General features: G+C 32.7%; 1 protein-coding gene across 1 annotated transcript in view; it reads right to left on the bottom strand.

Annotated features, from left to right (window-relative positions):
* Nucleotides 1-1,081, bottom strand: part of LOC149556381 (Transport protein particle (TRAPP) component) — a 70,921-nt gene extending 69,840 nt beyond the window's left edge. The window contains exons 1-2 of the mRNA XM_089830672.1: nt 832-1,081; nt 628-725 (exon numbers count right to left, since the gene is read on the bottom strand). Of these exons, the coding sequence (XP_089686798.1) occupies nt 628-725; nt 832-888 (155 nt within the window). The 5' untranslated portion in view covers nt 889-1,081. The remainder of the gene's footprint in view (nt 1-627; nt 726-831) is intronic.
* Between the last annotated feature and the right edge of the window lie 12,587 nt (nt 1,082-13,668).

Below are 13,668 nucleotides of genomic sequence, written 5' to 3'. Positions count from 1 at the left end.
TACGTTCCAGACTGGCATAGGCTTACAAATCTTAAGAGAATGGCCCAAGCTTTCCACACACTGGATTACAGTACAAGTTTATCTTACGTTGCGTTAAACCCATGCCAAAAGCTCAACCGAAATTTAACAGGAAAAACTTCAACATGAGAAAATGTTGTGAGATCTTTGGAACAGCGGTAGGCTTATTATCTTTTTGCCATTTTGAATGCAAGTCTGTAGTGCAGATTTAGCTGGTGTAACCAGATATAACGGTCTGTCAACGTTCATGTGATAATTATTCACAATTCATGGAACAGAATTTTATTAAAAAATCACATTACCTATAACCGAACGCTTTAAGCATTGATATTGAAAAGGAATTTGGAAGGACATTTTAACATTGAACATTCAGATCCACAATCTTTATAACTTGGCAATTCTCTGATATAATAAATATTACCTAAATTTAGCAAATCAAAAAAAACCCAAAATGCATCTGCCATTAGCCATGAAGTGGGTTTGGTCTGATTTAATCAATACTCGTCGGTTAGACACAATTAACAGTCAACAGAGCCAAATATAACCATGTATTATTTTCAAACTTCTGAAATCAGAGACAATGAAAACCGTGAAAAGTAAATTACGTACATTTGATCGAGCTGTTTGTTTACTTCTTCTACTTCTTCAAAATCGGTGAGCAACTGGCGCACAATGGCACCGTATGTAAGGGTGAACAGCTCTGCGTTCTGAACATGACACATCCGTTAATTTTTATAAATGGTGAAGCCCAGATTTTTAATTGTATTTTGTTAAATCAATGGAAGTATACGCAGCGGTGGTGGATTTCCTTACCACTCGCTCAACATTGGCAAAGACTGCGTCTCCTGCTCTTGGAACGAGCCGAGACATGGCGATATTCTGATATTTGTTGTCTACTTCCTATCCCAGCTTTTCTCTGTCAGATCTATGGCAGTCTTTAGCGGTTTCGCTTCAAATTTCAAGAAACAAAAAGAATTTGGTTTCAAGAGCGCTTTGTCGGATATTTGCTGTTCTTACTCCGGAGAGAATGCAACGGTACCTAGCAAGGGCATGTATTTGCTTCTATTTTTGCGAAAATCTTTTAATTTAAATTACACATAAATTTTCAACTATTACAATATTTTTTCCCATCAGATAATTATTACTTAACAATAATAAATATGATAGACAAAAGCCTACAACACAATAGGTAACTTGTGAGCCTCTTATGTGGAAGGTCTTGGGTTCAAATTTGCTCAACACATAAATAATAATTAATTACAACAAATAACAATAATTAATCTAGGCCTGGGCCATTTACCGATCAAATATAATATGAATGAGATTTTATTAAATAATAATAATAAAATATATTGTCTTTTGGAGGCAAAAATCAAGAGAAAGATGGCTAAAAGAAGGAAACCGTAATACAAAGTATTTCCATAATAGCACTATGTACAACAGAGCTAAAAGCAAAATTATAAAAATTAAAGACGTGTCAGGCTCTATCATTGAAAATCCTGAGAATATAGCAAAGATTTTTGTAGATCATTTAAATAAACTATTAAATAATTTTGATAGTTTGAATATGATAGCACAAGCAAAAATGCTTGAAAACATACCAAAAGTGGTGTCTATAGAAGAAAATAAAGCATTAAATTCACCCAGATCATTGGAAGAAATTAGATTTGTGCTATTCAACATGAATCCTAATAGTTCTCCAGGTCCAAATGGATTTCAGGCTTTCTTTTTTCAAAATTATTGGGATATTATTGGAATTGATCTCTAGAAAGTCATTGAAGCATCGAGAAATGGTGGATCATTACATTCAGAAATCAATAATACCATTCTCACTTTGATACACAAAAAAGATGATCTTGAAATCTCAGGGGATTTTAGACCTATAGCTCTCTGCAACACCACTTATAAAATCATATCCAAAATTTTAGCAAATCGAATGAAACCAATTCTCCATAAGATAATATCAAAAGAGCAAACCAGTTTTGTACCAAGAAGATCAATTCTAGATAGGATACTCATTATACAAGAAACATTACACACAACCAATAAGAATAAAATGGCAAGCATGTTCATGAAATTGGATATTCAAAAAACATATGACATAGTTGATTAGAGGTTTCTATGCAAAACATTAGAAGCCTTCGAATTCTTGCACCAATGAATTAACCTTATATACCAATGCATCTCAATAAATAAATATTCAATTCTTATTAATGGAACTCCCGAAGGCTTCTTTGACACATCAAGTGGTATAAAACAAGGAGATCTCCTATCTTCGTTCTTATACATCATCATGGCAGAAACCTTCACTAGAGCAATTTCCAAAGCCCACTCTGATAATAAAATTAGTGAAATTACAGTAACTAAGAATGTTCCTAATATAACACATCAACAATATGCAGATGATACCATTCTGTCAGGAGAAAGTTCAATGAAGGAGGCCCTAAACTTCAAGTCAATCATTCAACAATATATGGAAGCTTTAGGGCAAAAAGTGAATTTTGAAAAATTAGAAACTTTTTTCATTAACACTAAACCTAAAAGAAAAAAATAGATTTGTAATATTTTGGGATATAAGAGAGGAACATTCTCATGTAAATACTTGGAAATAGAGTTAGAAAAAGGTAGTAAAACTAACAAGCGATGGCATAATATTCTTGATAAAATGGATAAGAAGATAGGAGGTTGGAAAGATAAATGGCTAACAAAATCCAATAAAGTGATAAAAATCAAAGCAGTCTTATCAACCCTTCCAACCTACCATCTTTCTTGTTTATCTCTATTGAAAAGTCTTAATAAGAAGACTGAGGCAAAACTCAAAAGCGTCTTTTGAAATGATTTTGAAGATCAGGAAAAATTGGCTCTTATAAAATGGGAGAAAGTATGTAAACCAAAGGAATTAAGAGGTCTTGGTATCAAAAACTTAAGTTGGCAAAATAAAGTATTAGGGGCCAAACTAACATGGAGACTATTCATAGAAAGAAATAAAAAATGGGTAAAAATTGTGTATAACAAATACCTAAATGCAATCGATCCTTACTCCTTGTTTAGAATGAGGATCCTTCCTAAAGGATACGAGAGATGGAATTTTATAGTTCAAAGCAGAGCCCTGATTAGTAAATATCTCACTTGGAATGTTGGTAATGATGATGAAGCTCTATTCTGGGAGGACTATTGGGATGGTCACCCCCCATTAGATAAAATGGGTATACCAACTAGTCTTAAAGACCAATTAGTCAAACTCTAGGGGTGTAAAGTTAGCAATTACAAAATCAAAAAAGATATTAATGACAGTATAAGTTGGGAATGGAAAACCTTGGATAATATTGGCGTGGAACCAATAGTAAAAAAGGTGTATGAAAACATCATTCATAAGAGGAAAATAAAGCAATTAGTAAGAAATGACAAACTCATGTGGGTAGCATCAAAAGATGGCAGGTATAACATAAAAGATGGATATAGAGTAATCACTCATTCACAAAGATGGGAAGAAGTTAATACTCCTCTAAAACTTTGTTGGGATTCCTCTTGCCTACCAAAGGTAGGTTTCTTTTTGTGGACGGCCTTGAAGAATAGGATTCTAACTGCTGACAAATTGAGAAAAATGGGCATTGAGGAACCTTTAAGAAGTGTGCTATGTAAGGATGACAATGAAGATATTGATTATATCTATTATATAAGTGTTCATATATACAATATTGTTGGGAATGGCTTCGACATATGTTGGATTGGACTGCACCCTTGCCAGAATCTCTAAACGATCTACTTAGGGGTTGGCCAACTAATAATAGTAGATGTATCTATGGTAAACTTTGGAATATTTGTCCATTTATCCTTGTTTGGGAAGTATAGAAAGAAAAGAACAGAAGAATATTTCACGATCAAGATATGACGGTATGTGAGCTTACTAATAAAATCAAGGCATGTGTTGTTGAAACCTAACCTCTCACCTTAAGAAAATACCAAAAGAGGAAGGATCATTTTCAAAATGGGATGGTCTAATGGAAAAAAGTTGAAAAAACCTAATTAACTCCTCACTTATGTATAAAAAAAAGAAAAAAGAGGCAAGGAACAAATGTAGTTGGATTCCACCCCTTATTGGATGGACCAAATTGAATTTTGATGGAGCCTCAAGAGGCATTCCTGGTACTGTCGCAATAGGATGCATCATTAACAATGATTCTAGCAATTGGATCACTAAAAGGGCTAAATCTATAGGGTCAACCACTAACAACCTCACTGAATTAGAAGCCCTTCAAGAAGGTATTCAAATTTGTCGGGATCTAAATATATCTAAACTTATTATTGAAGGAGATTCATAGATTGTCCTAAATGCCATTAAGAAAAGGGAGACACCAAATTGGGTTTTAAATTATAAATTGGAAGAAGTTCTAAATCCCCTAGACCTCTTCGAAGATATTCATATTATGCATATTTTTTCAGGAAGGTAATAAAAAGGCAGATCAATTAGCAAATAAGGGTGTTGATCGTGAAAATATCTTAATCTATAATTATTAGTAAATTAGTCAGAAATTGAATAGTTGTCTTAATAAAAAAATGGATAATGTAACTCTTAATCTTATTAGAAATCTTTATTCTTATTTTTTTTTAATTATATTTAAAATTTGTCAAAGTCTTGATTCATCCCTAAAATTTTCCTCTATCTTGTTTGCTACGAGAAGCCAATGTTTTCAAGTTTACACACACACACACACACACAAATATATATATATAGCTTTTCATGTATTTATATACATATATAGGAATATATGCATATATATTTAAAATTATGAAGATATTATGTTTCATAAGAGGAAAATAAAGCAATTAGTGAGAAATGACAAACTTGTATGGGTAGCATCAAAAGATGGCAGGTATAACGTAAAAAATGGATATAGAGTAATCACTCATTCACAAAGGTGGGAACAAGTTAATACTCCTCTAAAACTTTGTTGGGATTCCTCTTGCCTACCAAAGGCAAGCTTCTTTCTATGGACGGCCTCGAAGAATAGGATTCTAACTGTTGATAGATTGAGAAAGATGGGCATTGAGGGACCTTCAAGAAGTGTGCTATGTAAGAATGACAATGAAGATATTGATTACATCTATTGTATAAGTGTTCATATACACAATATTGTTGGGAATGGCTCCGACATATCCTAGACTGGACTGCACCCTTGCCAGAATCTCTAGATGATCTACTTAGGGGTTGGCCAACTAATAATAGTAGATGTATCTATGGTAAACTTTGGAATATTTGTCCATTTATCCTTTTTTGGAAAGTATGGAAAGAAAGGAATAGAAGAATATTCCACGATCAGGAGGAACAGAAGGATATTTCATGATCAGGATATGACGGTATGTGAGATTACTAATAAAATTGAGGCATGTATTGTTGAAACCTTAAACTCTCACCTTAGGAAAATACCAAAAGAGGAAGGATCATTTTCAGAATGGGATGGTCTAATGAAAAAAAGTTGGAAAAACCTAATTATCCCCTTGCTTATGTATAAAAAAAAAAGAAAAAAGAGGCAAGGAACAAATGTAGTTGGATTCCACCCCTTATTGGATGGACCAAATTGAATTTTGATGGAGCCTCGAGAGGCATTCCAAGTATTGTCGAAATATTATGTATCGTTAATAATGATTCTAGCAATTAGATCACTAAAAGGGCTAAATCTATAGGGTCAACCACTAACAACCTCACTAAATTAGAAGCCCTTCAAGAAGGTATTCAAATTTGTTGGGATCTAAGTATATCTAAACTTATTATTGAAGGAGATTTGTAGATTGTCCTAAATGCCATTAGGAAAAGGGAGACACCAAATTGGTTTTAAATTCTAAATTGGAAGAAGTCCTAAATCCCCTGGACCTCTTTAAAGATATTCATATTATGCATATTTTTCGGGAAGCTAATAAAGAGGCAGATCAGTTAGCAAATAAGGGTGTTGATGGTGAAAATATCTTAATCTATAATTATTAGTAAATTAACCAGAAATTGAAGAGTCATCTTAATAAAAAAATGGATTATGTAACTCTTAATCTTATTAGCTAAATTAGCCCTAATGGATAATTTAGATAATAAGGATACAAAAAATTATAATATCTTCATAATTTTAAATATATATGCATACGTTCCTATATATGTATATAAATACATGAAAAGTTTTGTGTGTGTGTGTGTGTGTGTGTGTGTGTGTGAACTTGAAAGCATTGGCTTCTCATAGCAAACAAGACAGAGGAACATTTTAGGGATGAATCAAGACTTTGACAAATTTAAAATATAATTTTAAAAAATAATAAGAATAAAGGTTTTTGAATTTAAAATTAAAAGAGTTAAGACAATAGTACTTTCAAATATGAAAGGAATTCAATAAGGCTATGTGGGAACATATTTTTGAATCTTATAAATTTCCTTATACCTAGATCTAATCCTTGAAAATCTATTCTTTTAGTTTTTTCAATATTTGTATGATGATTTTAGGCTCTGTAACTCGGTCTTATTATAAATGTATGAATAATGTCAGAATCTTGGTAGTAACTTCAAAAATTGGTAATATTAATCTTCAAGTTTACATTCCACACACTGCAATTCATGTAGGAACACTCAGATTTAAATTAAGTTCAAAATGTGATGGAAACATATAAAGAAGTAAATCAACCATCTATAGTAAGCAACATAAAAAAGGCAATAAAATAATTTAATAGAAAATTTATATCTCTCCTAATCTTTCCCAATATAGTACATTATAACATTCATGGATTATTCACTAATCTAGACACTACAAGCGCGTACAAATATGAAAAGAACACGAACATTAAAACATTGATAAATCAAATGGTAGTCTACCAACTCATAATAAACTACATATAGCTAAGGAGAAAAGAGTTAAACTTTTTATAGAAAAAGGTTCTATCTAATCTTGTTGAATCTCTTCATTTATTCTTGTTGGTCTAATACTACTAATACTTGTGGAAAGAAAGGCATCTTTGATATGAAACTTACTAGAAAGATTATCTTAGAAGGTATAAGCAGTCATAAATAGCATCATAAGACTGAATTTGGAAGACAAGTTGAATAATGCAAAGGAAATTATTACCATCAATATTAGATCTAATAATTGGTCACTGTAAGATCTCATTAATTAGGAATATACTAGGGAATGCCCCTTTTAAACTATGTATAATTTAGGACCTCAGTCTCGGGCGAGACTAGAGGTTTTCTTACTTCGTTCTTTCCTACCAATGCCTGTTTGAACGGAGAACGTTGTAACTATCTTTTTAACATCTAAATTTAATATAAAGGCTTTGATCGTTTATCGATCAAAAAATAATAATAATAAAATATATTTATTATATAATAATTAATTTAATTATTTTTAATATTTTATTAAGAATAGTTAAAGTAGTATTATAAATGGCCTAAATAAGCATATCATTTAATAGTTATAGTATTGTTTAATTTCTTATGATAAATATAATAATAAAAACATAAGTATATTAAATTTATGATTATATACTATCTATTAAAATATTAAATGTATAATTTAGACATTTAAATAAAATATGTAAACAAAATCAAATTGTAAGGAGAACACTAAAAAATGGTTTTGTCAGCAAAAAATGTGAAATTTATTGCAAACCTAAACAATCAGCCATCATTTTTTGGTAAAACAAAATACTATAACAATGTTGGGCCACTGAAACAAAAATATGAAATACTTTGATTTGATTTTGAAATGGTTAGGGCTCTGGTAGGCGAGAATCTAGAAGGAGGAAACTTAGCAGTAGGGATTGACCCTATAGGGACATGGAATCGGAAAGTAAGGATTTCGACAAGTTTTGCAGGGTTTGATTGATCCCTAGAAGAAAAAGACAAACTATTGGGATCCTGCTCCACAAGATGTGGGGATGAGAATGTTCTTTTTGTTCCCCTACCTGACTGTCACGTGCTCAAAAGGAACCTGTTACAAGAAAGGAATTTTGTGGAGAATGTGGATAAGAATGCAAATGTATGTAGGGCAGAGGACCAGATGAAGGAGGAGTTGGTAGGTGATCAATGGAAGTAGTCGTCTTTGTTTGGGAGAAGACTTGGAGGAAAATCATCTTTTCCTCCATTTACATTGAAATCCTACTAGGAGAAAGTTGAGTTTCAAATCTTTATTCCATATTCATTTATTGATTTTTTGTCCCGACTATGGATTTTACTCTAGTTGGAAAAATTTTAGGGGCCAGGCCTGATATTGATGCTTTGAGAAATATGATCAAAAGAAAATGGGTTATTCGTGGTCAAGTTGACATCGCACCTATGATGAATGGTTTCTTTTCCTTTTTTTTAACCTATAAGGAAGATTTAAACATGGTGCTTTGTGGTGGACCTTGGTTGTTTGGTAATGGTACTCTTACAATTAAAAAATGGGAGCCAAATATGGATCTATCTAATGCCTTCTTCCTTACCACTTTGTTATGGGTAAGACTTCCTAATTTACCCTTAGAGTTCTAGCATGAAGATATCTTCAAAGGAATAGTTGGATCTTTTAGTGAACTTGTTGCTATTGACAATGTCATGGCTTTGATATCAAAACTTCAGTGTGCTAGAATCTATGTGAAAGTTGCTCATTTGAAGAACCTTCCCTAGAAGGTGGAATTGAATTCAAAACTTGGTAAAAGGATGCAAGAGATCATCTTTGAATATCTTTCAAATGTTTGTTTTGTTTGTAAAAAATAGGGTCATTAGGCAAAAAATTGCCCTTTGAAAAGTAAAAATCAACCCAAGTTGGCTAATGTGGAGAAAAAGAAAGAATCTAAGATCCAAAAAAGGGTATGGAAACCTAAAGCAATGCCTAAGAAGGTGATTGAGGATAAAGATATCCTTGATAATCAAGATTCAAGTGAGCAGATGGAAATAGAAGAGATTTTTAATGTGCAGGGAAAAGAGAATATTGTAGATCCAATGAATCAGTTGGTTATCTATAAGAAAAATGAGTTAGAATGGGAAGATTTAGAAGAATTAGAAGAGTCAAAGGAAGGAGAAATTCTTGAGGAAAGGAGTAGTACTCTGGCTTTAGAGAATATACAAGTTGATGAACCTTAGTTTCAAGAACCCCCCTATTGTCAAGAAATTATTTCCTTAGAGAATGTCCTTGAATCCAAAGGAATGGATGTGAATTCAAATAAGAAGGAACCTAAACATAAACATACTCGAAGAAAGAAAACAAAGAAGAAAGGTAACACTTTATCTAAAGGAGTGGAGATTCGAAGTAGTAAATTGGAAATGTGTTTTCCAAAACTGAAGCTAAATGTTGGTACTCAAGAGAAACCTACAAGGAAAACATCCAAAAAAACCAGAGAAAGTAAAAGTTTACAAATTATTGTTGATGGGAAATAGGCAACTATTTTGGATTTTACCCCTAAAAAAATATGATGAATATTATTACTTGGAATATTAGGTGGTTGAATAGTATTCATAAATTGGATATTGTTCGAAATTTTGTTAGAGAGCACAAACTGGATATTTTAGTGCTCCAGGAAACCAAAATGGATAAAGAGAAAGCTGAAAAGCTTAAATCTTTTAATAATTAATGTATTATGGCTAGTAGCTCAGAAGGAGTCTTAGGGGGGGAGAATGATTATGTGGAAGCTATCTTTATTCTCAAGTACCTTGTTGAATGCTAATAAACATTTTATGGTGGTCAAGATAAAGAGTGTTGTCCAGAATAATGAATGATATATTGTTAATATGTATGCACCTAACATCAAGAGTGCAAGAAAAAAGTTGTGGGCTACTCTTTCTAACAATAAGAGTAATGATTACTATGGAAGATGGATTTTTTGGGGGGATTTTAATCTTCCACTTTATGAGCATGAAAAAAAGGGGGAAATGTCAGTTAGCTAGATGGTAGACTGGATTTTATGGATTTTATAAACAAGGAAAGTTTAATGGATTTAGATCTTCTTGGGATTGATTTCACTTGGAGTAACAAAAGGGTTGGTGATGAATGTATCCAAGCTAGCTTGGATAGAGTTCTTATATCTCCAGATTGGACTAAAGATTTCGTGTGTAATCTAAAGTTTATCCAATTGATTGGTTCAGACCATTTTCCTTTGATTTTTATAGCTAAGACAATCCATAATAGAAAGAATTTTCCTTTTAGATTTGAGAAAATGTGGTTGCAGCATCCACAGTTTGAAGATCAGTTGGCTAAATGGTGGAACATAAATATTGAAGGAAGAGCTCTATTTCATGTGGCTTCTAAACTTAGAAATGTTAAAAAGAAAGTAAAAGTTTGTAATAAAATATGTTTTGGTAACATTTTTTATAACAAATCTAAAATTAAAGAGGATTTGCAAATGATCCAAGAAAGAATTTAGCGGGAAGGGTACTCTATGGATTTAGTGATGGAAGAAAATGAGAAGATGGTGGAGTATCATGATATTGTTACTGAAGAAGTGATTTATTTGAGACAGAGATCCAGATCTATTTGGCTAGATGAAGGTGACAAAAATACAAAAAAAAATCATTTATCTAATTTACAACATAGAGCTAAATCTTGAATTTCAAGTCTTAATAAAGGCAGTACGAAGTTAACTGAGGAAAACAAAATTTTAGAGGAAATGGTCTCTTGTTTCTCTTCTTTGATGACCTCAGATCCTAGTGTTGACTTTACTCAACAAGCAAAGTTGTTGGATGTTATTCCTTCTTTGGTTATTGATGAGCAAAATAAAATGTTGCGTGCTATCCCTAAGGGGAAATTTATAAAGTTGTTTTCTCATTAGGAGGGGATAAGTCACTAGGGTCAGATGGTTTTTGCATGTTGTTTCTTCAGAAAGAATGGAATCTGGTTGGGAAAGATGTGTGTGATGTTGTTAAATAATTTTTTGGGGCTAAGAGGATGTTGAAGGAAATTAACTCAACTTTCCTATGCCTTATTCCAAAGAAGGTTGGTGCAGATTCTCCAGATCAATTCAGGCTAATCAGCCTTTGCAATTCATTTTATAAAATTATTTCAAAAGTTCTAACTTTGAGATTATTTCTTCTACTTTCATCTCTTATTTCTAGGCAATAGAATGGTTTTATTCCTAGTAGACAAATCATCAATTCTACTATCTCTATGCATGAGAATATCCACTCTTTATCTCTTTCTAAAAATTAGGGCTTTATAATGAAAGTTGATATTGCTAGAGCCTATGATAAAGTAGAATGGTCCTTTCTTCATAAGATCTTATTATATTTTGGTTATAGTGTCAACATGGTTAAGATAATTATGCAAATGATCTCAACTACTACAGTTGTTGTTTTGGTTAATGTGTGTTCCTCAGATTTCTTTAAACCATCTAGGGGGTTGAGATAGGGAGATCCTTTATCTCCTATCATCTTCACTATTATGGCCGATTTCTTGGGCAAATATATTGGGAAACTGGTTTCTTTAGGGGAAATCAAAGGTTTATGGCCCTCTTCTCATCCTCTTATTTGTTCCCATGAACAATTTGTGGACGATACAATTTTCTTGGGAAAAGTTGAGGTCAGGGAAGTGAGGAACCTCAAAAAGGCCCTTAATCTCTATTCTTCTACTTCAAGTCAATTGATCAATGGGAATAAGAGTTCATTGTATTTTATCAATACCCATGTTTCGAGATAGAGTAAGATTGCTAATATTCTTGGTTGCTCCATAGGGTCTTTTCCTTGTATTTATTTAGGACTCCCTTTAGGGCCAAATCCTTTAGATTCTTTTTTGGGAAGATCTTATTAAGAAATTCAATAAGAAATTGGCAAGCTGGAAAGGTAATTTATTGAGTCAAGTTGGAAAAATTACTCTTCTTAAGGTTAGTCTCCAAAGTATTCCTACATATGATTTGAATCTCTTTAGTATTCCAGCTAAATATGTTGATACTATTGACAAAATCCAAAGGAACTTCATCTAGTCTAGTTCTAAGGATGAGAAGAGAATGGCTTTAATTGCTTGGGATCAAATGTGTAAGCCTAAGCTGGATGGTGGTTTGGGGATTAGGTCTATTAGGAGTATGAATAAAGCTCTTCTTGCTAAGCAAGGTTGGAGAGTTTATCATGACAATAAAGAGTGGAGTACTATTTGAAAACATAAATACCTCTTTGATGCTCCTTCTTTGTCTAATTTTCTTTCTTATCCTAATGTTTTATTTCCTTCTGCTATTTGGGGAGTTGTTCAGGGAGCTAAAATTGTTTTAATCAAAGGATGTATCTGGAAAGTGGGTAATGGGCAGAAGGTCAAGTTTTGGGATGATGTGTAGATCATCCTCTGATTGAGGATTTTGAGGATAGAACTCTTGTTGATAGATGTAAATAGACTTTTGGTATTCTTGTGGATAATTACTAGATTAATAATAAATGGGTTAACCTTGTTGAAAGTTGTTGGAGATATATATGATAGGCTGAGTGTAGACGCTTTAAATCATCCCAAAGACTATATTAATTTATTTAATATTGCCCTTGACATTATAATTAATTAATTATATTTGTCATATTCTTCTACTTATTTAATTAAATAAGTTCATTTTCCTAAGGTATTTAAAGTTAATTTAAATATTTCCATCCCTAATGTGTTAAATTTATTTAATACATGATCCTCCATAAATCCCCTTTTAAATAAATCTTATTTATTTAAATCCCCTCCATCTCATTAATTCTCTAAACCTTGATTAAATTAAATCCTATTTAATTTAATCTTAAACCTAGCCTAAAACCTAGTCTACACCCATCACTTTCATCCTCCTAAGGCTATCCACCATTTAATCCTACTTAATTACCTTAATCATCTTGCTAAATCCCTTCTTAAGCCTAAGTATGTGCTCACACATCTGTGAGGACCACTCCCACTTCTCACACCTCTTGTAACTTTGTCCCCCACTCCTCTCTCCAAGTTTGCTCACACATGTGTGAGCAAACTTTGAATGTTGACCACTTGCATGTCTTGCTTATGTGTCTCCTTGTGGCACCTATGTGGATGCCATATAGATGCCACCTCACCAGGGCCTCTCTCAAGCCTATAAATAGAGCCCTTGTCTCAAGCATTTTAATCTCCTCCACATGCATTGTTATCATGTTACTTTGAGTTTTGAGCTTTCATAGTGATTTCATGCTAGTTTGAGTTTAGAGCTTTCATAGTGATTTTCATGTTGCATACTAACCCTTGGTAGCTGATTTTAAATTGCATTTCCATTGTTATATTTAGCTTATTCATGCATTTAGATCTTCATTTCACTTGCATACTAGCTTAGTTTGCACAATTAGCTTAGTTTTTTCTATTGCATTCCATCTCCACATCCTTGAATGCTTTCAAACATGGCTTCCTCCATAGCCATTTTTTGAGGTGTTCTTCATCTCATATAGCATAGTTTCATAGTTTCGTCAATCACACTTGCACATTCACATCAAGAGGTTCAAACATAGTTGTGTTTGGGAGAGCACACCAAACATCCCTCCAATCCAATACACCAACAAGGCCTGTAATGGGTGCCTTTGTTGAGCTGTTTGAGGTTGCTTGAGGACTTGAGTTTTTGGTTGCTTTGAGTTGCAAAACTCAAGCAAATGTTTGTTAGTTTTATTTCATTGTTGAATCTTTAATGCATGCACATCAACTAATATTTGTTTGTTAACCCTTGCTTCCAACAGGT

This window comes from Cupressus sempervirens, chromosome 5, assembly GCF_028749045.1.
Source record: "Cupressus sempervirens isolate cs-2001-9-10 chromosome 5, ASM2874904v1, whole genome shotgun sequence".
Classification (NCBI taxonomy): Eukaryota; Viridiplantae; Streptophyta; class Pinopsida; order Cupressales; family Cupressaceae; genus Cupressus; species Cupressus sempervirens.
This window is presented reverse-complemented; position numbering and strand designations above follow the sequence as displayed.